Here is a 25511-nt window from a genome sequence, read left to right as displayed (position 1 = left end):
GGATATATACCTAAGAGTGCTATAGCTGGATCTTGAGGTAGCACCATTCCTACTTTTCTGAGAAAGCTCCAGATTGATTTCCAAAGTGGCTGTACAAGTTTGCATTTCCACCAGCAATGGAGGGGATTCCCCTTTCTCCACATCCTCTCCAGCGTGTGTCACTTCAGTTTTTTATCTTGGCCATTCTGATGGGTGTAAGGTGAAATCTCAGGGTCGTTTTGATTTGCATTTCCCTGAGCCCTAATGATGTTGAGCATTTCTGTGCCATTGAGTGTTTCTCAGCCATTTGATATTTCTCTATTGAGAATTCTCTGTTTAGCTCCATTTTTTAATTGGATTACTTGATTTGTTGCTTTTCAACTTCTTGAGGTCTTTATGTATTCTGGATATTAGTCCTCTGTCAGATAAAGGGTTGGTGAAGATCCTTTCCCAGTCTGTAGGCTGTTGTTTTGTTCTGAATACAGTGTCTATTGCTTTATAGAAGCTTTTCAGTTTCATGAGGTCCCATTTATTGATTGTTGATCTTAGAGTCTATGCTGTTGGTGTTCTGTTCAGGAAGGTTTCTCCTCTGTCAATGAGTTCAAGACTCTTACCCACTTTTTCTTCTAACATATTTAGTGTATCTGGCTTTATGTTGAGGTCTTTGATCTATTTGGACTTTAGTTTTGTTCAGGGTGATAAATATGGATCTATTTGCATTTTTCTACATGTAGATATCCAGTTAGACCAGCACCATTTGTTGAAGATGGTATCTTTTTTCCATTGTATGGTTTTAGCTTGTCAAAAATCAAGTATCCATAGGTGTTGTGGGTTTATTTCTGGGTCTTCTATTCTATTCCATTGATCTACCATTCTGTTTCTATGCCAATACCATGCAGTTTTTATTATTATTGCTCTGTAGTACAGCTTGAGATCAGGGATGGAGATACCTCCAGACAATTAGTTGTTGTACAGGATTGTTTTTGCTATTCTGAGTTTTTTTTCCATATGAAATTGAAAATTGTTCATTCAAGTTCTGTAAAGAATTGTGTTGGTATTTTGATGGGAATTGCATTGAATCTGTAGATCAAATTAAATTGTTCATCAAGATTTTAGTATTGGGGCAGGAGAGATGGCTCAGAGGTCAAGAGCACTGGCTGTACTTCCAAGGGTTCTGAATTCAATTCCCAGCAACCACAACCACATGGTGGCTCACAGCCATCAATAATGACATATGGTGCCCTCTTCTGGCCTGCAGGTATATATATATATATATATATATATATATATATATATATATATAGACAGAATACTCTGTAAATAATAAATACATCTCAAAAAAAGATTTCAGTATTGAATTCATTGAAGTGGAGAATTATGATTTGAATTAGAGTTCGATTTGAAGAAGTGAGCAGGAGAAAATTTCATGTTTGGATATTATGATTTTGAAGAATAATTGATATATCCAAGTGAAGATTTGAAAATGGCTGGGTTTTTTTATTTGTAAGAAACATTAAACATTAGTTTTTTTCTGTTCTTTCGAGCACTGTAAAACATTTCTTTTTTTTACAACAAGGCCTCAAATGTTAACATCACCTCACCTTGGAAAACTTATTGAAATGTTTTAATCCTTCTTCTACCTGATAAAAACTTTTGTTTACACAAAGATTGTTGAACTTCTTGTCTCTGTGTACTCTGTCTCTTGCTTTAGTGTGTAATACATCCCTCTGGTAAGAAGTGAAATTTGTCTTGTTGAGATACTTTAATTGGGGTGGTATTTTGTTTTGTTTATTCTTTGTTGTTGTTTTTGCTTGTTTGTTTTTGTTTTCTTTCTGAGACCCTGAACTTATTTCTAATATGTAGATAGGCCTTTCCAATTTATAAAATAGATGAATAGAGTTCCTCACTAGGGTAATGGATTTGAATTGATGTTGGAGATAAAATTTCAGAGATAATTCTAAATTTTGGATTCTTCACTTACAATAGTAATCTCTTAAAGTGAAAATTCCTTCATGTTTCATAGGGTTGTGCTGAAGATTTAATGGTGTACATATATAGATCACATTAGCTATTTGTTTTGGGTTTCTTTGGGACCTCACATGTGTCCTCTTCTGAAAACTTAAAACCTCATTATTATATGAAGAAGACATCAGAAAACTCCAATTGAGGGGCATTCCTCAAATGATTAGTATTCCTCAATACCATGAAGATCATCATAAATAAAGTAAAAAACTGTCAGTCTGAGGATCCTACAGAGACTTGATGTCTAAATGTAATGGGGGTATTCTGGAACACAGAAAAAGATATTAGATGAAAACTAAGGTCACCTAAATAAAATATAGACCTTATCATTAGTTGTAACAAATGATGATACAGGGAACTAAGTATGGGGTTTAAGGATTCCCCTGTGCTGTCTAGCAACTCTTCTGAAGACGAAAAGACACACACACACACACACACACACACACACTCTTTGATTTAACAGTTTACTCTATTTACTTAATTTAGTGTTAGGCCTGGTATTTTACATATTCATTGTGTGCCTTGAAAGCAGTCATCTACTTTAAAAATACTGATATTATTATTGTGGTTGCCTCATTTGCAATTAGCAAGTCTACTCTGTTTTTGAGTTTTTAGTCATCATCATTGATGCCTATCTCCAGCTTCAGAATCAAAATATTCTGAGTTTAATACAACTTTTTTTTTGTGCTACAGATCAGATTGTTTTGGAATATGTTGGGTATTTCAGGCAGTTAGATTAACAACCAACCTATTATAAGCAAGTTACTTAGAATCTTAAAAAAACCTTTTAGACTGGGTCTCTAAGACATTGACATCTTTATATTTGGGCAAGCTTTGAAAATATAGTTCATTTATAAAAATAAATTGGCTATAACATAGGTGCATTATGTTAACTGATTTATTAGGTTTATTATTTGTTATAGAATATCTTTTTTTCTGTAGGGTGAAGATACTGCAGAAAATATTTTTAAGAACTAACTTAAAGGCTCAGGATGTAGTTTAGTGATAAGACTTCATGCTTAGGCCCTAGGTTCAAACTCTTAATAGCTTATGTAAATGAATGAATGAATAACCTAATTGTAGATGGGTCTGGAATTCCATAGGAATATTCTTAGTGAAAAACAGTTGAGATTAGTGTGGAAGACATGCTTTCTTTTTGTAGAAGTTGTCTGGGCAGGAAAACACTAGATTTTAAAAAAAAAAACCGTTCCAAACCGTATCAGTACCACTAACCTTTATGTGTAAATGTGTTAATTTTAGAGCTGGCCTATAAAAATAATTCAGCAATTTAAAACATACCCACTGTATACCAGATATGAAAATATTAAGATGAAAGGGCTTTCAAAGGTACACTTTGAGTATCTTACAGTCCGGTCTATCTTAAGGTCATATAAATTACTAATGTACGCTATGACAGTGCTATTATCAGATATTAATAGTTGCCCTGACTCTACTGTAGTAGTGTACTTTACAGGTGTGTGCACTGTGCTGTCCATAGGCGGAAGGAGCACGGATTCTTCTTGAATGTTTGTGTACGAGGAGGAGATGTACCATCCTTCAAGAAAAGAATGTTTTTGCCTGGACGATTGCTCCATCCCAGTCATTGTCTTATTATAAGTCTTTCTATAACTTGCTTGCCATCATGGGAAATCGCTAAATATTGGATATTTCTACTTTTCTAAGATTGTTTTACTGTTTACATATCCTAGCTTAAAAACCATATCTGTGCAGGTAATTCTTCTTAATATTTTTCTCTATCAAATAATGGGAATAGAAAACCTATTAATAGTGTTTCTTAGTATTGAAGACATTATTTCATATTATTTATAGATTATTATTAGATTTCATTTAGTATACTGATTAACAAATTCTCTGGTTATCTAAAATTTGTTATTCTAACTCCAAATAACTTCATGCTTTGGGGAATATGTGTGTGTGTTTGTGTGTGTGTGTGTGTGTGTGTGTGTGTGTGTGTGTGTGTGTTGTTAAAAATATCATAACTGTTCCCTAAGATTTCCTGGTTTCATTTCCCCTTTTACATCTAAAAATTTTAAATTATATGTATTTGTATGTCTGCATGTGGGTCTATGCACATGAGTACAGTTGCCTATGGAGGTCAGAAGACAACATTAGATCCCTTGGAACTGGAGTTCAAGTATATTGTGAGCCACTTGACATTGGTCCTGGAAACCAATGTGTGTGGCTGTATGTGTGTGTGTGTGTGTGTTTGTGTGTTTTATGTTATGATCCACACCCTGTTAGCCAGTTTGTAATTCTTGTCCATAGGTAGTTGTTTTGTTATTCAATTTCTACTACGTAGTAGAAATTTTGGAAGGTTTCAAAATTATTGCTCCATTGCTCTTAATCTTCTCACAGCTCTCTGTAATTTTTTTTTGGTGGGGGGTGGACAAAGTTTTAAAGCTGTCTTTTACACCATATTGTCTAACTGATCTGTTAGAAATTTCCAGGCTCACATTATTTACATTTTGTGCTTTTAAAGAAAATGCTATACTTTGACCCAACTAATACGTATGGACAGCTCCTTATGATTGTTTTACAGTAGAACTATATGAATCAATCATCATTTAAGTTTCAAAGAAAATCCAATATAATGAAATTTTAATTTGGTTTTAACTTGGAAAGAATAAGAATTATAGCCTTTATAATAAAAGAGTATAACAGTTACATAGCATTCCTTTACATTGGAGACATTCAAATTTACTTTAAAAGTATTTCTAAGTTTATTAAGACAGCCTACCATACCCAGTCTCTCATTATTCATGGCTTACTTTCCAGTATTTCAGTTGCCCATGGTCATATATGATCAATATATGGAAAACTCCAGAATGATTTTTTTTTGTGAGTAAAAAATATTACAAACCTGTCTTATGAATCTCCTGTTCTTCATTGTATGGCTTAGGATGTGAATTGTCCCTTTGTTTCTCATAAGGATAGTCTAAGAGGTGGAGGTAGGGAGAAGAAAATATATTTTCAAAGTGATTTTCTTCTGTTTTCATACCACAGTTAAAAACAGAAGAATTGTGTGATCCCCCAAAGGTCTGGGAACCCAATTCAATTCTGAAAGTATGGATTTGAAGATGGAATAATCCCATAGATTGATGACCCTGTGCCCAAGACTGTTTCCATTGTCTGTACTTCAGTTGCTGTTACAGATTTTGTGACCTGCTTTTGTCTAACTTGCTATAAATTGATGCTTCTTTTGGTTGGAATAATTAGCATGAATTATTGTTTACTGGCCTTGGAAAATAGGTATGTTTACTAGTTTACTATAAGCGCTATTACAAATGACAGATGAATAGATACATAGAGGGCGTGGAACTTCTTTGCACTCTCATTGTATGCTGTCCTCCAGGAACTTTCATGTGTTCAACTAACTAGACTTTCTCCAAACCCTTTCATTTGTGTACCTTATGAAGATTTTATGACACAGGCGTGAACAACTATGTAAAAATGTGATTTGTTGCTAATAGACTGGTATGTGTTCAGGGATGGGAAATCCAGCAAATCTTATTTTCTTCAGCAGTTTATTGGTATCCCAGCATCTACCCCACCCCTCTAGGGTTTGAGGTAGAATTCCTCTAGGCAGTTCAAAATCTGTCTGTGTATGTATGTATGTATGTATGTATCCATCCATCCATCCATCCATCCATCCATCTGTTTGCAGCTTTTCACTGTGTAGCTCAGGCTGCCTTCAGACTCCTTCACCCTCCCACCAAATGGTTTAGAGGAATGTAATCCTGTGCCTGCCTCATGTTTGACTCTTTTTGTTGTTGTTTCCTATGTCTATCTATTTCTCATTTTGTTTATATATTGCTTTCCTGACTTCATTTTGTTCTTTGTGTTTTCTTGTGGCTTTCTGAACTTCTTTATAATTATTATTTTCAAATTCTTGATCAAATACTTCATAGATTTCTGTTTATTTAGGAATTTTTGTTTGTTTGTTTCAGTTTTGTTCCTTTGGTGGTATTAAATACCTCATAACCCTTATGGCCTTGTATCATTGTCTATGTTTGAAGAAGTAGGAACCTGTTGTGCTCTCTAGATTGGCTTTTGTTGGGAAAGTTCATTACCATTTAGCTCATGCAGGCTGTTGGTTCTATCTACAGATAGGTAGGCTTGATGATAGATTGAATCAGCAGGTTAGTGGGCTAGGTTTCTGAGTTTGCAAGGGCTTACTTAGAGCTTGGTCTGCTAAAGTGTTCCTGGAGCTTGAGTCTATATTGAATGGGTCTGTTAGTATGGTCTGAGAATTTGATAAATAGGAACAGATGATAGATACTGGTAGACAGATTCTTGCCCTGCCATAAACAAGGGGTCTGTATTTAGAACAAACAACAAAAAGTTTGGCAGCCTCATCATAGGACATAGAGGCAAGATCCAGGTCCACATGAGATGGGTTAAGCACAGTCTTTCCCATTGTGAATGCAGCTATTCTGGACACAGGATATGTGATAACTCCTGGAGGACTCAAAAGGAAGGAGCAGTGGGAAGATTTGGGGGAAAATCTGAACTACTCATGAGTTCAGGATTTTCTTTTCTCTTGATATCTGCTAGTTAGAGGTTACTGCAGCTAAATGGCACTAGGATACAGACAGAGACATCTTTAATAGGAGCTTTCTAGCTCTGACTTGAGGAGTGCAAAAGAATATTCTTCACATGGAGACAGATCATGTAGAAGTCCTCCCTTACCTCCTGTGCTTTCTTTGCTTCTTGCCCTGCCCTTCTTCCTTGTAAACCATAGTGGAACCCACATAAGATAACATTCTGAGAAGAGCCCCTCCTCTATCAGTGGAGCTGTTAGTGCAGCCTATTTCCAGTGTACCAGGAAATGGGAAAACACTGAGAAGACTGCAGAGCAGGACACCTCAGGAAAATAAGCTCATAACATTATAAACACCAAGGTTCATACCTGATCTTTACAGTATAGATCTGATCTTACTTATCATATCCTAGAACCCCTGCTCAGATGTAGCCCATGGCAGCTTAGCATTCAAGTGGTTTCCCTAGTAAGAGGAACAAGGACTCAGTGGTGGGCTCTTTGATCTCCTCCCAACCCCGAGGGAGGAGCAGCCTTGCTAGGCCACAGAGGAGGACATTGCAGCCAGACCTGAAGAGACCTGATAAACTAGGGTCAGATGGGAGGGGAGGAGGTCCTCCCCTATCAGTGGACTTAAAGAGGGGCAGGGAAGAGATGAGGGAGGGAGGATAGGATTGGAAGGGAATGAGGGAAGGGGCTACAGCTGGGATGCAAAGTGAATAAACTGTAATTAATATAAAAAATTAAAAAATGTGCAAATGAGTCAAGAGATTATGAATATACTATAAAAATATAAAGAGCAAATATATAAAGAATAAATATAATAAACTATATAAGTCAATGGAAAAGTATTCATGAATATAAAGCCATTAATTAGTGATATACACTAGAAAAAAAAGAATGAACCTTACCTACATTAGGTATTGGATTTAGCAAGTTAGAAAAAAAATGATTCATTGTATGACCCAGTTTACATATAATCTTAGAATACATAAGTCTATATGCAAACCAATGATAAATTAATGGTTTTCAAGAATGGAGGGACCATAAGGATTGAGAATGGCTAATGGCTGGACACATGATTTCTTGAAGGAAAAGTAAACACGTTATGAAATTTGAATTGTCATATTTGTACAGCTTTTTGAATATACTAAAAATACATTGAATTGTAACTTTAGCAATTGAATTGTGCAGTGCTGTATTTTTAATGTTAAATATTTCCCAAAGCTAAAAAAAAAACACAACAAATTATCATACCAAAGAGTTTCAAGATTGATCCAAGAGATCTCTGATCACAACACAAATCAACCACTGGGTGGCGTATAGGCAAGACAGGTTAGAATAGAATTGTGATAAAAGCGTTCAAAAACAGAGCAGACATTCTTAGTATATTGAAGAAGATTCAAAGAATCATAATTTAAAATATTGAGATTGTCCAGATATAATCTAAAATCATATAATGGACGTACAGAGAACTAGGAAATACTAATTTGTAAGGGAAAAGATGGTAGATGTTAATATGGGTCAAGTCAGTGAAATTTCTGGTCAAAGATGTCTGTTATAAAAGATTTTTGGACAGCAATTAATGAGCATATAGAAGACACAAAAAGGAATCTAATAGAAATCTTAGGACTAAAATATAATAACCAAAGAAAAATGTACCTGGTAAAGTCATTAAAAGAATAGAGACAGCACAGGAATCTGTGACCTTGAAAGCATATAGATATAAGTTATCAGGATCTAAAGAGACACAAACAATGGGGAGCCTATAGAAGACAGAAACAAAAGGTCAACATTTGTGCCATTGTAGTTCCCAAAGAAGTGAAATAGAAGTGATGATAAGATAGTATTTAAGTATATCTAGCATTTGAATATTTGATATATTTCTCATATTTATCAAAAGAAATTCATTGAACCTTAAGCCTAGTCATTATTGATTAATCAGTCTGTTAAAAATTAACAATGAAGGTCTAGAAATCAATTTGAGAAAAATGAATCAGTAGTTTGAAGAATTACAAAGATTAGAGCATATGACAGTGGGCTGGGGATGTCATTTAGCGACTGTGTTTCACTGAGCATGTACAGGGCCCTGCCTGCCCGAGCCTAATAATACCAGTATTCTACCTCCCTGCCTCCCACACACAGTGGCAAAAGAAGATCTAAACAGGACTGTACAACCATCAAGTAGCCAGTGAAATGCATTAATCTTCACTAGCTTTTGACTAATTTACTTTTTTAAGTTGTTATTTTTAAGAGAGCCCCCTCCCCCACACACACACTCACACTCACTAATTCACCCACCCACCCACCTGTGAGGAGGCCAAACATTAAGACATCTTTCTCAATTGCTTCTCCACCTTACTTTTTTGTAACAGATGTTTGGTTTAACTGAAAGCTCACTGCTTTAGCTGGGCTGGCTGGTCACTGAGCCCTCATGGTTTGCATCCCTCCACCCAGTCACTGCTAGAGTTGGTTAATAGGGCACGTGCCAGGCTTTTCTATGGGTTCTGGGTATGCAGGTCATTGTTCTGGTGCAGCAAGTACCCAACTTACAAGCCATCCTCCCAGTCCCATTTTTACTGTTAGTAAAAGAAATACAAGTTAAACAAAAACCTTTATGATTTATGGGCATATTGGATATTAATTCATGAGCATTTGAGGTAGAAGAATTCCTAGAGGGTTAAAAATAAGAAAAATTGCACATTTTCTTAACAATGATTAGAGTTTTAAAAGATTCTCTTTAGTCCTTGAATTAACTCATCTTTTGACAATTTCACACATGTCTGTAACACATTCATCTCTTCACTGTCTCATCTTCTTACCCTTATCAGTACGTCATCTTCTCGCCAGGCCCCGTCCCACTTGTGTTTCTTTTGGTTTTGTTTTTATTTTGCTTCGTGACCTGGTTTTAACCAGGGTGACTCATGTCAGGCGCAGGTGTGAGGCTCTCCCCTGGGAGTGTAACTAACTAAGGGCCAAATCATCGAAGACGATGACTTCCTACCATCTGGCAGCGCTTGACTGCTTTTAGCTTCCTGGACAAGGCGGGAACCCATGTGCCCCTCTCCTGTCTATGGCTGAGATTTTTTTGCTGGCTCAGTCTTGTGTAGCCTTATAAGAGGCAGCACTGGCTGTTAGGAGTGTATGAATGCCTTTGTTGTCACGCCCTTAAGTGAGTGTTTCATGGTCCTCTTCTCTGTTGTTTGGTCCCTACATTTTTTCTGCCCCTCTTTTAATGTTTCCTGGGCCTTGGAGAGGCCCTGTATGAGTACCTATTCAATGCTGAGCATGCCACAATCACTTATTTTTAACAGCTGTTTGTTGTAAAGAGAAACTTCTTTGATAAGGCCTTAGTCTATGGACAAAAAAACATAACTGTTGAAGAGGTTGTCAAATATGTTCATTTAGCAAAATAGTCATAAATCTTCCCTCGTACCTAGGACTTAGCCAGCTCTGGGCCTTTGACCAGGTTAACACATGCACTCCCTCCCACAAGAGCGGCTGCCACATCCAGGCAGAAATCAGTTGGTTGCTCCCATAATAGCTGTGCCATTACTGCAGTTGTGAGCACGTCTTGCCTAGCAAGGTGGTATTGGAGCATGCAAGGTCTAAACTGGAAGAACCATTGTTGACTTTTGTCCTTTTGCTACCTGTGTAACAGCTTCCAGCACAGTGAAGAATTTGAGTTTTATTTCATCCAAGGTAGACAACTCATTCTGGAACAATAATGTATAGGGACCTTTTTATCTTTAACAGTTTTGTCTTATTATGTTAAAGGAAAGATTCTTTGGGTTTTAGAAAAAGGTTTCTCTCTGTAGCCCTGGCTGTCCTGGAACTCATTCTATAGACCAGGCTGGCCTGGAACCACTCTGCCTCTTGAGTGCTGGATTAAAGGCATGAGCTAGCACCACCTGGCTTAAAGGAAAGATTGTTACCCTTGTATTTTGAATAGCATTGTGTTTTCTTAGCACATCTATCAGGCATTTTTATATTTGGACTGGTTTTTATTTTTAAAATATTTGCACACTGACAAAAATATAGCTTTCTGTTGAAGTATCTTGATTTGCTGAATTATTTTAAAAATCTTACTAACAGCAGAATGTGAAGTTGCCAGATTCATAATGGACTCAGATGTAAATATTTTCTGCCTAGTATTTTCTGTATTTACAATTAACTGTATTTGTAACGATTACAGTTGCAACTGTATTACATTTAATTGATCCCCATTGAACCTACTACATAAGTCCTCTGCAAAAGAACAAAAATTGATAAATATGCTTGATATATATTAATTACTGTTAAGTTTTATGTAGGATAAATATACACTCACAATTTTTATTTCTATGATAAATTTAAATATAGCCTGTGTGTTTAAAAAGAGATAAATGTTAAGATAAGCTCTGTAGGACAGAAGGGAAAACACAGAAGACAGACAGGAGTAATGCTTTTGTAAACCTGCTTATAGTTGTTACTTTTTATTCCTGTTAAGTTAGAAACAAGCGGTTGTATAAGAGGAAGTTGTTGAAGTACGTTCTAAATTTGGTTGAAGTGAAAAGAAATTTGTAAATCTAGACCACCATGTTAAAGCTTTAGCTTTGTTTAGTCTTATTTTTTGTTTGCTGTTTAACTCCGGCTGACCTGGCACTCTTAGGTTGTCAGGGTTTGTGTGAAGCAGTTAATATCTCTGCATTCCCTCTACAGCTTCTGAGTCCTGGAAGTACAGAAATGTACCTCCAAGCCTGGATTTTAGGTTGTTTTGTTTGTTTCTTTGTTTGGTAAATTTTACATGTGCCTTCTAGAATTCTTAATCTATTATTCATTTTTGTGCTTTATTTGTGATGAGTCACTTTGTTTTTTGTATAACAAAATGGAATTATTTGTGAGCTTAAATTTATTGTAGCTTTTTGAAAATTGTGTAAGGAGGTATATTCTTGTTTCTTGAAAAGTGAAGATACAGATAATGAAGTGAGTAGTTCATATAATTTACAAATCATGGGTGAAATATCCTCAGGATTTGTCTGCTTTTATCTTGTATTGAATCACTGGCATGTGTGCTGATTTTTTTTTAATTGAATCGATAGCAGAATTATTTTTTTATGTCTTATGAAACAAGTAAATCTAATTAAAATGTACACTACTTAAAATTATTGGGCATATTTTAGGCAAGAGGTTGTCTACCAGTTAGGCATTGTTTTGGGTCAGGGCCTCTAAGCTAGAATCTTTGAATGTGCTTTTTTGTTTTTAATTTCCTTTGAATTTTTAAATATTTGTTTATTTATTTATTTATCACAATTTATTCACTTTGTATCCCTGCTCTGGCCTCCTCCCTCATCACTTCCTAGTCCCACCATCCCTCCCTCTACTCCCCTTATGTCCCTCCCCTAGTCCACTGATAGGAGAGGACCTCCTCCCCTTCCATCTGACCCTAGCCTATCAGGTCTCATCAGGACTGGCTGCATTATCTTCCTCTGTGGCCTGGTAAGGCTGCATCCCCCATTGGGAGGCGATCAAAGAGCCAGCCACTGAGTTTTTATCAGAGACAGTCCTTGCTCCTCTTACTAGGGAACCCACTTGGAGACTGAGCAGCCTGGGGTTTCTGTCTATGTCCTCTCTGTGCACTGTCCTTGGCAATCAGTGAAATTCCTTCATTCCTTCATGTGTATGTTTGATGGAGGGAAAAAAGCACTTTTACCTCCATTGGACTTTAGATGTGAATGTAAATTCTTCCCTACAAGAATAAGGACAAGAGCCATTTATTTACATAGAGAAAACCTCAAATATTTTAATGATTCTAATTATAAGAGATGAAAACAAGTGATACATATAGTAGTTTTATGATTCAGATGCCACTGGAGTTATGTCAAACTCATTATCTGCTTTTGCTGTTTTTATTTTAATGCAGATGGCGGAAGTGAGGAACCACCGGATCGAAGACAGTCCAGTGTAGATTCTCGCCAAGGCCGCTCTGGGCAAGGTAAAAATTCTTTCAGTGTCAGTTACTCCTTCTTTATATTTCATTTGGGGACTGGGATTTTGCTGGGTCTCTTTTAGGTATTGTAAATTTTCATTTAGAGTTTATTGATGTAATCAGATGAGGCCTCATGTCACTTTATAAAATGAAGTTAAGGCTTAAATTTTTCTCAGCATTAATGATAATGTGTAGATGCTACTTTTGGAGTGTAAGAAGTTAAAATTTTAACACCATCCTTTATTTGCTAGAGTATAATGACGTACTGACTTTCTCCCTTCCATTCTCCCTTTCCTTTCCCTCAGTCTCTTCCTTTTTTGTTTTGTTTTGTTTTTTTTTTTTAAAGACTCAGTCCCATGTAGGTCAGAGTTACTTCCAGCTGTGTGACTGAGACTGACCTGGAACTTCGGGCCCTCTGGCTCTTCCTAAGTGCTGTGATTACAGATGTGTATCACATCCAGTTTATGTGGTACAGGGTAGGAATTGTACCCAGGACTTCATGAATGCTCGGTCAGTGGTCTCCCAACTGAGCTACAAACCCTGGTTCCCACATACTGGATTTAAAATTCTCATCAATGCAGTTTTTGTTGTCATTGCTGTCTGAGAAGAAATCATAAAATTTCTGTATTCTTTTAGACTCTTCCTACTTATTTCCCTTTTCAATTTAAGTTGGGTGGTTCTTTTTTTTGCCCTTTATTAACTTTTTTTCTGATATGGCTACTATTCAGTTTTTTCTTTCATTTTTGAAATTATAATATAATCACATCATTTCTTCCTTCCCCTTTCTTCTTCTAAACCCTCTCATAGTTTGTATATATATTAATATATTAGTGCATATACATATATATTAAGATATGTGCATATATTAGCACATATTCTATCTATATAATTTTACTTGCATGTCTGTTTTCAGGACTGTGCCGATTGGTATGCTCTTTTCTGAGGTAGATTATTTATCCCACTCTCAGCATTCCTTAGTTGCCTGTAGCTCTTTGTGTAGGGTTGCAGCAAAGTGGTCATTCTCTTGTCCATGTTGGCATGTCTGTTGTTGCTGTCATTGTTTAGCTCATGTTTAGGCAGTCATGTTGGTGAAGCCTTATGAGTATAGCTTCTGACACTAGGAGACACAGTGTCATAGTGAAATTCCTGATCTTCAGGATCTTGTAATTTTTTCATCCTTTCTTCTAAAATCTTTCTTGAGCCATATGTGTGGTATTCATTTTGTAGATGTATCCATCAGGACTGGTTTCCACAACTCTTCATTGTGATTGGTTGTGTTTATTTTGTAACGGTCTTCGTCTGTTACAAAGAAATTTTCCTGATGAGAGAGCAGTACTGAATTTTTGTGTGGATGTAAGGACAGATATTTAGATTGCAGTTAGGGATTGTGCTGATTTAGTAACCATTTTATTAACCATCTACCTTTAAAAGTCTTATATTATACTTAGATTGTAGGTATATTGAAGATTCTCCTCCTTGATCCCTTACTTCACTCACGCTGGGTGGTTGGGGAGAGGGCTCCTCCTGCTTTGTGTTGAGGTTTTTATTAGACAGTCTGTGTACTTTTAGAGCTTGAGTGCCTTCATATTTCCATCTCCTATTGAATTCCATTCTCAAGTCAAAGGTTATTTTCATCATTGCCATCAGTCTTATATTATTTTTTTTCCTGGGTATCATTCAGGTGTTTTGTTTTTTTTTTTAAAGTTATTTTTTCTTAATCTCATTGATCAGTTTCTTTGTGTCTTTTTTAAACTCTCTGAATTCTTTTTGAAGTTTATGATTGTTTTATATTTTGTGTACTGGGGTTCATCTAGGTAGTTCTTATTAACAAACATTTCTACAAAACTGGTAGGTTTTAGAGAGAATATACTGACTTGATCCATTGTATTATTTGCATTTTTGCAATGAGATCAGAGCATGTGGACTTCTTTTGGTCGTTCCAAGTCTGATATGGATAGAGCAGGTGGGTCAGAATTGGGGATGTGTGAGTAGGCTGAGTCTAGAGGTTAGGAATGTCGTAGGTGTAATGAAGTCATGTAGACAGAGATGACTGGGCCAATGTACAGGATGTGCCTCTTTCTCTAAGCCTAGGTCTGGCAGGGTGGAAAGGCTGGCTATAGCATGAGAGGGGGCTATGGGTTTTGGGGGTGGCCACGGAGGGTCCTGGAAGACGCCCAGAGGTTGGAAACAACATAGGTAGTTGCCTTAGTCACTATTCTGTTGCTGTGAAGAGATACCATGATCACAGCAGCTCTTATAAAGAAAATATTTCATTGAAGCTTGCTTATGGTTTTAGAGGTTTAGTCCATTGTCACATAGGCAGATGTAGTGCTGGAGAAGTAGCTAAGAGTTCTGTATCTGGATCTATAAACATCAGAGAGAGGGAAAAGGAGAGGGAGAACAGGAGAACAGGGAAGAGGTAGGGAGAGAGAGACAGAGAGAGTTAACGAATATGCCAGCCAGCCACTGTGCCTGGCTTGGGCTTATGAAACCTCAAAGCCCAACCCCAGTGACATACTTCCTTCAAGGCCACACCTTGAAGTCCCTCTCAAATATTGCCATTCTCTAATGACCAAGCACTCAATATATGAGCCAGTGGGGAGCATTCTTATTCAAACCATCACAGTAGGACAAAACCTGGACACTGTATGTAGGGCCTTGCCTAGATCTGGAAGGTTACTGGGCTAGACCCTGGGGAAGGATATGAGATATTTGGTTGAGTGGATAAATTGAATGCAGTACCTTGATTAATTTTTGGAAGTTAATATGTAAAAACAATCCACACCACTGAAATTTCTGTCGTCTTTTCTTTTTATTCACTTTGTTAAACAACATTTTATTTGAATAAATCAACCTCCATGAATGTACACGAATTATGCATTTCTTTTTTTATTTAAATTTTTTTTAAATTACAGTTTATTCACTTTGTATCCCAGCTGTAGCCCTCTCCCTTGTTCCCTCCCAACCTCACCCTCCCTTCCTCATCTCCCATGCCCCTCTTTAAGACCACATATAGGGAAGGTTCTCCTCCCCTTCTCTCTGACCTTAGCCTATCAGGTCTCATCAGAATTGGCTGCATTGTCTTCCTTTGTGGCCTGGTAAGGCTGCTCCCCCATCAGAGGGAGGTGATCAAAGAGCCAGCCACTGAGTTCATGTCAGAGACAGTCCCTGTTCCCCTTACTAGGGAACCCACTTGGATACTGAGCTGCCATGGGCTACATCTGTGCAGGGGTTGTAGGTTATCTCCATAATTGGTCCTTGGTTGGAACATCAGCCTCAGCTTTCTCAGACAATTAGGAATAGTGCTACCTCAAAATCCAGCTATACCACTCCTAGTCATATATCCAAAATATGCTCAAGCATACAACAAGGACATTTGTTCAGCCATGTTTGTTGCAGCTTTATTTGTAATAGCCAGAATCTGGAAACAACCCAGACGTTCCTTAACTGAGGAATAGATACAGAAATTGGGGTACATTTACACAATGGAGTACTACTCAGCAATTAAAAGCAAGGAAATCATGAAATTGGCAGGCAAATGGTGGGAAGTAGAAAAGATCATCCTGAATGAGGTAACCCAGAAGCAGAAAGACACACATGCTATATACTCACTTATAAGTGGATATTAGACATATAATATAGGATAAACATACTTAAATCTGTACACCTAAAGAAGCTAAGCAAAAGAAGGAGGACCCTGGGTAAGATGATCAATCCTCACTCAGAAAGGCAAATGGGATGGACATCAGAAGAGGGAGAAAACGGGGGACAGGACAGGAGCCTACACAGAGGGTCTTTGAAATACTGTACCCAGCAGGGTATCAAAGCAGATGCTGAGACTCATAGTCAAACTTTGGGCAGAGTGCAGGGAATCTTATGAAAGAAGGGGGAGACAGAAAGACCTGGAGGGGACAGGAGCTCCACAAGGAGAGCAACAGAAGGAAAAAATCTGTTGTCTTTTCTAACTTACTCAAAATTGCATATGCATATTCCACTCTCTAATTTTTTTCTTCAGTACTTATCATCTTTGTATTTATTTTTTTATATTCTTTGTTTAAAATAGAATGAATATTCCATAATAACACAACCTTTGGTTATTTTTTGTTCATTCTATATTCTCAATGCTAAGAATCTATCTGACTGGATGGTGCTGGCACACGCCTTTAATCCCAGCACTCAGGAGGCAGAAGAAGGTGGCTCTTTGCGTGTTCGAGGCCAGCCTGGTCTACAGAGTGAGTTCCAGGACAGACAGGGCTACATAGAAAAATCTTGTCTCACAAAACAAAACAAAACAAACAAACAAACAAAAACAAAAGAGAGAGAGAAAAAAAATCTGATATCTAAATAAATGTCATTAAGAAGGTGATATGATCACCAAGAGAATGAGAATTGAAAATACAAACTCATGGCTATATTGGTGTATTGATCGTGTAAAAGCTCCAGGGCCATTTACTTCATAATCCTGTATCCTTTCATACCCATTTCCCTTCAACTTTGTTTTTCTAGATTTTGGAGCTATCTTGTGTTATATAAATACATTATATATATATATATATATATATATATATATATATACACACACACACACACATATATATATACATTATATACAATGTATTTATATATATAAATAATATATTTGTTTATATAAATATTGTTTTATAAATATACATATATATATAACAAATATGTTTATATAATTTTATACTTTAGAAAATGTTGTCAGGTGTTCACAGAAAAGTACTGGACAAGAGTGTAAGCATAAAAATCTTCATTTGCCAGCCAGCAACTACAGTGGTTGTTCAGGATTCCATTGTAACCCCCAACCTCTCTCACGGTGAAAAAAACCATGTCGTGGGTTGGCATAATTCAGTTACCTACCATAGATGTCCTCTGAAAGATGCCACTCACCAGAGGATTGAAGCAAATACTGACACTCACAGCCAGACTTTGGGTTGAGTGCAGGGAGTCTTATGTAAGAGTGGGGGGCATAAAAGGACCAGGAGGAGACAAGAACTCCACAAGAAAACCAACAGAGCCAACAAATCTGGGCATGGGTAGGGGTGGGGGGCTGTGGAGACTGATGTACCAATGGAGGACCATACAGTGAGAGGACGTAGGCCCCTTGCTCATATGTAGCCAATAAGCAACTCAGTCTCTTTGTGGGTTCCCTAGTAAGGGGAGCAGGGACTGTCTCTGACATGGACTCTTGTTGCCTGCTCCTCAATCACTTCCTCCTGGTGGGGTGCCCTTGCTAGGCCACAGAAGAAGAGGCTGCAGGCAGTCCTGATGAGACTTGATAGGCTGGGATCAGTTGGTAGGGGAGTAGGACTCCTTATTTCTGCAGACTAGGGGAGGAGGATAGGGGGAAGGTGGAAGGGATGTATACGATTGGGGTATAAAGTGAATAAATTTTAAAAAATAAATTTAAATAAAATTAGCTCCACTGCCATCAAAAAAGAAAAAAAGACAGAAAGAAAGAGAGAGAGAGAGAAAGAGAAGCAGGTTAGTACATTTAGAGACTTTACCAAAACTATGGATTTGATGGATTAGGCCTTTGTTTTCATTTGGGTTCTTAGTCCTTTCCTCTTTCCTGTGAACTCATAACCAAGGCTTACTTAACATTTGAAGAATCACCATAGTATGTGGGCATAGTCATTAAATAGAATAAAGCAACATGAAGACAAAATTTTATAGGGGAAAAGAATAGTAAATCAATTACTTTTATTTTTGAATCTTGCTCTGTAGTCCAGGCTACCTTAAAACTATCGATCTTCCAGCCTCCGCCTTAGTCTCCGGCTGATCTTCAACAATCCTCTTGCCTTATCTTCCAAAGTGTGAGAGTTCCAGGTGTACTCCACAACATATGGATAAAATTCAGATAGTTTAAGAACATGTGAATTCTCAAAAATAATTTGTGGTCTTGTACTTTTTCTTAAAAATTTTAGGCTTGTTTTATTTTGATGAATGTGATCCATCAAAATGACAAAGTCATCCAAATAAAAGAAATGGGTTATAGGGAATAGGAACATCAGTAAAAAAGAAAGGTCCTTAAAGATGACAATGAAAAGGTAGTGCAACAGACAGTTCTAAACTCCAGAGAGACGGTGTTGCATGGAAAAGATGTCAGAGGAGTCTAGTCCCAGGATAGAGCCCAGCGTAGGTGACGTCTAAGCCTTGTGTAGAAAACCTCATCCGTTTTTGTCAGTGTGAACTACAAATATTTTCATTATCTGTTTGATTTGGATCATGCATGGAGGCTCCATCAGTGGCAGGTGTATAAGGCAGCTGGTCACGGTGCAGCTGTAGTCAGGAAGCAGAGAGGGATGGATATTTGATACACAGCCCACGCTTTCCTTTTTATTCTGCCTAGATCCCAGCCCATGGAATGGCACTGAGAACATTCAGGGTAGGTCTTCCCAGCCCAGGTAAAACTTCCTGGAAGCACTCTCATGGATATACCAGAGGTGTGTTTCCATGATGAGTCAATACACTGACAGTGAAGACCAGCTGTCAAAGCCTCCAACTCCTACTGTGCCTAAGTATTGAGTCCTGAGGTTATAGGTGTATACTGTGTGATAAGACGATTTACCTTAATGTTTATGAACACTTCAAAAAGAACAGGCTTTATGCTATTTAAAGATGGGAGGCTCTATAAATGCCAAACAGCATGGTCTGTTTCACTGATAATGTTCAGTCATACCCTCTGCATCTTTGCTGATTTTCTGTCCGCTTGTTCTGTTATTCAGAGAATATTGACATCTCGGTCAGTCAGTGTGGATCTGTTCATTTTACCTTGCAGCTCTATTATATTTCTCATACTACTAGTGTTCTAGTCATAGAGTTCCCTCATCTCCGAGACTTAGATAGAGCAGCTTGTGAAACAGGCTTGCTTTGAGGCAGGACTGGAAGAGAAAGACAGAGAAGCAGTATAGATTTCAGCCATTTTCTCAATCTAACGTACATGAATTGGTTCTCTCCTCCCACCGTGTAGGTCCCTGAGGTCAGAACTCGGATTTTCAGATTTGACTGCAGTTTTATTATCCACTGAGCTGTCTTGCTGGCTGCCCCTCTATGTTTAGTAGTTTTATTTATTTTTTTCCTTTTTTTTTAATGGATAACACTCAAAATGCCCAATAATTAGTATGCTACAAATATCAGCCAACCAAAACAGATACGTGTTCATTTAGAAGAAATAAGTAACAGCAGATACCAGCATTCCATGCAATAATCTGCTCTGTCTGCCTGTGGATAGTTTCAATTTCATGTTTCTTCTCCATTAATAGAGGACATGTGAGGTGAACTGGTGCTTCGTGCCAGTGTCTCTTTTGGCTTGCACTAATCTGCTGCCTTAGCTTGCTCTCTTAGACATACCCATACTCTCTGCTCCAGTTTAGGGGCAGAGACCTCTGATGTCTTCTGTTAACTGCGTAGATGTGGGGAGTGGGCGATGAGCCTGACTGCTTGTGCTCCACTTACTCAGATTGTTGTCCATGGATGTTGCTCCTTACATTTCTTCCTTCTATGCTTAAACCAGACCTGGTAATACACTGGACTACTGTTACACTGTTATCTTCACATACATGCTCTGATCTGGGCTATAATCTTCTCTATATAATTGCATCTACTTGCCACTTTCTGTGACTTTATTATTATTTTATGTGGTATGGGTGCTTGCCTGCATGTATGTCTGTGTACCACCTATGTGTCCAGTTTGTACAAAAGCTAGAAGATGACATTGAATTCCCTGGAACAGCAGTTCAGACAGCTATAAACTGTGGGCACTGGAAATTGTAGCACCATACCTGGGTGACAATATTCTTCATAAGAAGATACTTTATAGCTTTATATTAACCTACAACATTTTTTTTTATTGGTTCGTTTCTTTGTTTCGAGACAGGATTTTCCTCTGTAGTCCGCTAACCCCAAACTTGCTATGTGATAGACCAGAATGGCTTTGACTTGCTGTGAGCCTCCTGTCCCTGCCTCTTGAGTGCTGGGAATTATAGACAAGCACCAAGTATGTCTGAATGGGTACTTTTGGTAGTCTGTATTTAGAACCTTTCACTCTGATATTTAAATTGTGAATTTGTTTATTATTGGTTATATTTGGAAGCTCTAAACTTACATGATGAGTCCTTGAAACTTCTTTATGTACTTCTTTCTTTGTTTCCTTCCTCCCTCCATCCCTCCCTTCCTCCCTTCCTCCCTCCCTCCCTCCCTCCCTCCCTCCCTCCCTCCCTCCCTCCCTCCCTCCCTTCTTTCTTTCTTTCTTTTTTTGGGGGTGGGGAGTCAGGTTTCTCTGTGTAGCCCTGGCTGTCCTGGAATCACTTTGTAGACCAGGCTGGCCTCAAACTCGCAGGGATCCATCTACCTCTGCCTCCCAAATGCCGGGATTAAAGGTGTGTGCCACCACTGCCCCAAACCACACTTGAAATTTGCACTATAACCAATAATTCTTTATTAGTTTTGGGTATTAGATATAACATTAGAATGTATGTGTGTGATGTATTAGCCATGTTTGTATTTCTTTTTTTAAACTTATTTATTTTTATTTTATGTGCAGGTTTTTTGCCTGCATGTATGTCTGTGTGAGGATGTGGAATCTTAAAGAGTTGCAGACAGTAGTGAGCTGCCATGTAAGGTGCTGGGAATTGAACCTGGGTCCTCTGGAAGAGCAGTCAGTACTCTTAATTAACTGCTGAACCATCTATCCAGCCCCCATTCTTGTATTTCTAATGTTATCATCTCATGAGCTAAAAACATACTTTTAACCAAACAATTTTTCTTTCATTCACCTAAAATATCTCATCAGCATTGTTTTGTATGTTTATCTGAGCTCATACTGGCATATGCAAGGGCGAGTGGGTGAGTGGGTGAGTGAGTGGGTGGGTGGGTGGGTAGATAGATAGATTGTTTGATTGATTGATCAATGGATAGATGGGTACATACATATATATAAATTAGTTTGAATATTTTTTAAATTTTTATTTTATTTTTATTAATTACAGTTTATTCACTTTGTAACCCAGATGTAGCCCCCTTCCCCATCCCCTTCCTATCACACCCACCCTCCCTCTTCTTTTCCTATGCCCCTCTAGTTTGAATATTTTAATAATGAGGTATAGGTTTGTTTTTCTTGCTTTCTCTTAAGTAGTATAGCATGGTCATCTCTACAGAATATTCTGAAACTGTTGCTTAAAATTGATATAATCATATGTAGTATAAGTAGCCAATAATGTGTTCTACCACGTCCTCATCTGTGTTTAAATTTCCAAAATTATTTGTAATAATTTATTTATAATCTTTTAAAGGAATTGTAATACGCAGTTCCAAGCACATTTTGTGTCAGAACATACTAGACTGCTTAGCCTCATGATAAATAGCAGTAGAAGCCTCGTGGAAGTCCCTCTTCACTTACTCATACGTATGAAAGGAAAGGAATAAAAGCATGTCTACTAAGAATGTTGAAAATTATATATATAATACTATATATATATTTCATTTTTGTTTTGCTTTGGTTTTCGAGACAGGGTTTCTCTGTGTAGCCCTGTTGACCTGGATCACCCTTCATAGACCAGGCTGGCCTTGAACTCATAGAGCTCCTTTTTCCTCTGGAGTACAAAAGCCTGAAAGGAAAGAAAAAAATCCCTATATGATTATTAATGCCTCTATAAATCTTAATAGATATTCATGGACAGTTGGAAGTCAAAGGATAAGGATAACCTATTAGTAAAGCCTGAAGTGAAATTATTAAAGAATTAATATTTATTTTATTTCATTGGAGGAGCAAGTTAGATTTAATTTTTTATTTGCAGATTAAAGAGATGTTTTCCACAAGAGGGCAGAATAAGACAACTTGGAAACAACACAGTAAATTATCTATGGTAGATAAATAAAGTATCAAAATTTACTTGAAGTACATGGAATTATTAGGAAAGGGAAATTGCCAAGAACTAGAAAGGTAGCTCATAGATTATTCCATGAATGATGCCATGAATTGGCTTTAATTACCTCGCCGTTCTCCAGGGCATGTGTTGAGCCTTGCCAGGCTAGTCACTTTGCTGAGGCCATTATCAGTTTAGTGCTGATGCAATCCATACTGCTGAGTCCCTGTTTAAATTCTGCCTTTCTAACGAGTCAGCTGGGCAGCGGTAGTGAGTGGGTAAAGAGATTGGTTGAGTCTCCAAATGAGGTTGTTTTGTTTACTGTGTTAAGGAGTTCCTTCTTTGAAGTTTACTTTTTGGGGGGCATTTACATGGGGTATGGATTACTTTTATAGTTTGTGCACTTTCAAAGGCTTCTGTATAGATTTTTTTATCCCCAAATTTCTTTGTCATCACTTCAAGTTCCACATAGCCTCTTAAATCATTTAACACTGTCTACAAGCCCATACCTAACAATAATACCTCTGTCAATTTTCCTTAAAAAGTAAACAAACAACCATGTGTCTAGCTCAAGTTCCTGCCATTGAGAATGTTTCCCTTCTCAATGACCTTTCTTTCCTAGTATGGGGCTGTTGTCATCTACATGTCAGGTAAAAATGTTATTTTTTTTTTCCTTCCTTAGTGAAATGGTCATGATCAGCACATATCTAGAATAAGTAGTACAGCAGGAATAGACATAACAGAATGTATGTGTGTGGGGTATTAGTCATGTTTGTATTTCTTTTTAAATTTTATTTATTTTTATTTTGTGTGCATTGGTGTTTTGCGTGCATGTATGAGGATGTCAGATCTTCAGAGTTACAGACAGTATTGAGTTGCCATGTAGGTCCTGTGCTTATTCTCTAGATTACTGTAAATTTATAGTAAATCTTAAAAATATATACTATGAGGCTCTCATCTTAATTGAAAATTGTTTTTCCTCTTCCTTCCATCCTTCCTCCCTTCTCCTTCCTCCCTTCCCTTCATTTCTTCCTCCCTTCCTCCCTCCCTCTCTTCCCCTCTCTCTCTTTCTTTCATCACTATACAGCCTATTTCCAGCCCCTTTCCTCTTCTCCCATCTCCACCTCATGCTTCCTTCCCCTTCTTCTTCTCAGAGAAGGAGAGCCCCCAAGGGGTACCAACCCACCCTGGCATCTCAAGTCATAGCAGAACTAAGCACATCCCTTCCCACAGAGGCCAGACAAAGCAGCCCAGCTAGGGGAAAGGGATCCAAAGGTAGGCAACAGATTCAGAGACAGCCCCTACTCCCATTGTTAGATGACACACATGATGACCAAGCTGCACATCTAGTACATATGTGTAGGAGGATCTGGGTCCAGCCTGTGCATTGAAAATTGTTTTGATCTTCTCATTTCTTTTGTTGTATGTTTATATACATCTTAAAGTACCATATTGATTTCATTTAAAAAAAAATCCTGAGGCTGGTCAGTGGTGGCACATGCCATTAATCCCAGCACTAGAGAGGCAGAGGCAGGCAGATCTCTGCGAGTTCGAGTCCAGCTTGTCTATAAAGTGAGTTCCAGGACAGCCAGGGCTACACAGAGAAACTTTGTATCAAACAAACAAACAAATAAACAAATCCCCATTGGTAGTATTTCATCACTGTAAGTCACTTTGACTTTGAGAAGAATTAACATAATAGTTTGGAATCCTTAGAGCCATGCATAGATATATCTCTCCAGTTAGAGTTTTAAAGGTTTTCTTAACAGTTGTTGTAGTTTGAATACTTGGTTCCTTGCTGATGATCCTGCTTTGAAGGTTCTAGAAGTGTTCAGATGTGGGGAATAGTTTGAGGAAGCAGGTCATTGGGCAGAAACTTTATGAAGGTTTTTCATAGTCTTCAGTTTTTGCTCATCAATCATGAGGTGAAGTAAGTAGTCTCTACCACACGCTCCCGTCAGCCGTGATGCTCTGCCCCGTGTGCGTGAGGCCTAACGCTGAACTCAATGAAAGCGTGAGTATACCCCCAGATGTTTCCTCCTTTAAATTTCTGTGTCTCAGACACAGAAATAACCAGTACGGAAAATTTGTACCAAAGAAGTGGGGTTGTTACGACCGAACTTAATTGTGTGGTCCTTAAGCCTTGGAACTTGTTTGTAGGAGGAATTTGCAAAGCTTGAAAGACTAGAAAATTGTAATAACCAGCTTACCTGGTGTCTCTAGTGCGGCCTTAAGAGGCCAGAATACCACAATAAGATAGACATGGATGGCAGATTCAGGTGAGAGGAAAGACTCCATTGAAAACCAGACTAGAAAGCATCTGTGTACATATTCTAGTAAAGAATTTGTTTATATTTATATTAATTTTGTTTATAATTTGTTTATAAAACTCTGAGTGAAGGTTAAATTAAAAGCAACAGTCTAATTTGGTAGAGGAAATTTCAGAATAGCACAGTATTCAGGGTGTGTAGTTATTACTGGCTGTTTTTAGCCAGGTTTGAGCAACAGTTTGAAAATTTGCATTTTTGTCAGGAAAGAGAGGAGGTTTCAGGTGTGGATAAGGAAGGTGGTCTGGGGATTAGTGCCATTAACAAAGCAAGTGCTTTGCATTGGGATAATATGAAAGGTGAATGGAAGATTCCACAGGGCTGGCCACACTCCGCAGAGTGTAAACGATTGTTAGGGTTGTTTCTTGATGACTGCCGTGCTCTAGGGGTGATATGGACTCTCCGTGTAGTTCCATCTTCATTTCCCTGGTGTTTAAATATGGTGAGCATTTTAAAAAAAATGTATTTTCTATTTTCATTTCATTTAAGAATGATTGTTCAAATAATTTACCCATTTATTGATGGATTATTTTTGCTCTCTTAGGGTTTAATTTTTGAGTTTTTATTAAATTCTGTATATTAATCCTTTGTAGAATGAATAGCTAGCAAAAATTTCTCCATTTCCGTTGGGTAGCTCTTAACTTTTGATTGTTTACTTTGTTGTGTAGAAAAATTTTAATGTTATAAATCTTATTTGTTAGATCCTGCTGTTATTTCCTGAGCTATCAGAGTCCTATTTTGAAAGTTGGTGTTCATATCTTTAAATGTTT

The 25511-nt window shown here is 37.6% G+C and overlaps 1 protein-coding gene across 9 annotated transcripts in view; it reads left to right on the top strand.

Moving 5' to 3' along the window:
- Tanc2 (tetratricopeptide repeat, ankyrin repeat and coiled-coil containing 2) overlaps positions 1 to 25511 on the top strand; it is a 304530-nt gene that overhangs the window by 60590 nt on the left and 218429 nt on the right. For all 9 annotated transcript variants that reach the window (XM_060386550.1, XM_060386548.1, XM_060386546.1 and 6 more), the window contains one exon: positions 12462 to 12533. In XM_060386550.1, coding sequence (XP_060242533.1) covers positions 12462 to 12533 — 72 coding nt within the window. The remainder of the gene's footprint in view (positions 1 to 12461; positions 12534 to 25511) is intronic.

Source organism: Meriones unguiculatus, chromosome 7 (genome assembly GCF_030254825.1).
Source record: "Meriones unguiculatus strain TT.TT164.6M chromosome 7, Bangor_MerUng_6.1, whole genome shotgun sequence".
Lineage (NCBI taxonomy): Eukaryota > Metazoa > Chordata > Mammalia > Rodentia > Muridae > Meriones > Meriones unguiculatus.
Note: the sequence above shows the minus strand (reverse complement) of the source record. Positions and strands in the feature narration are given on the sequence as shown.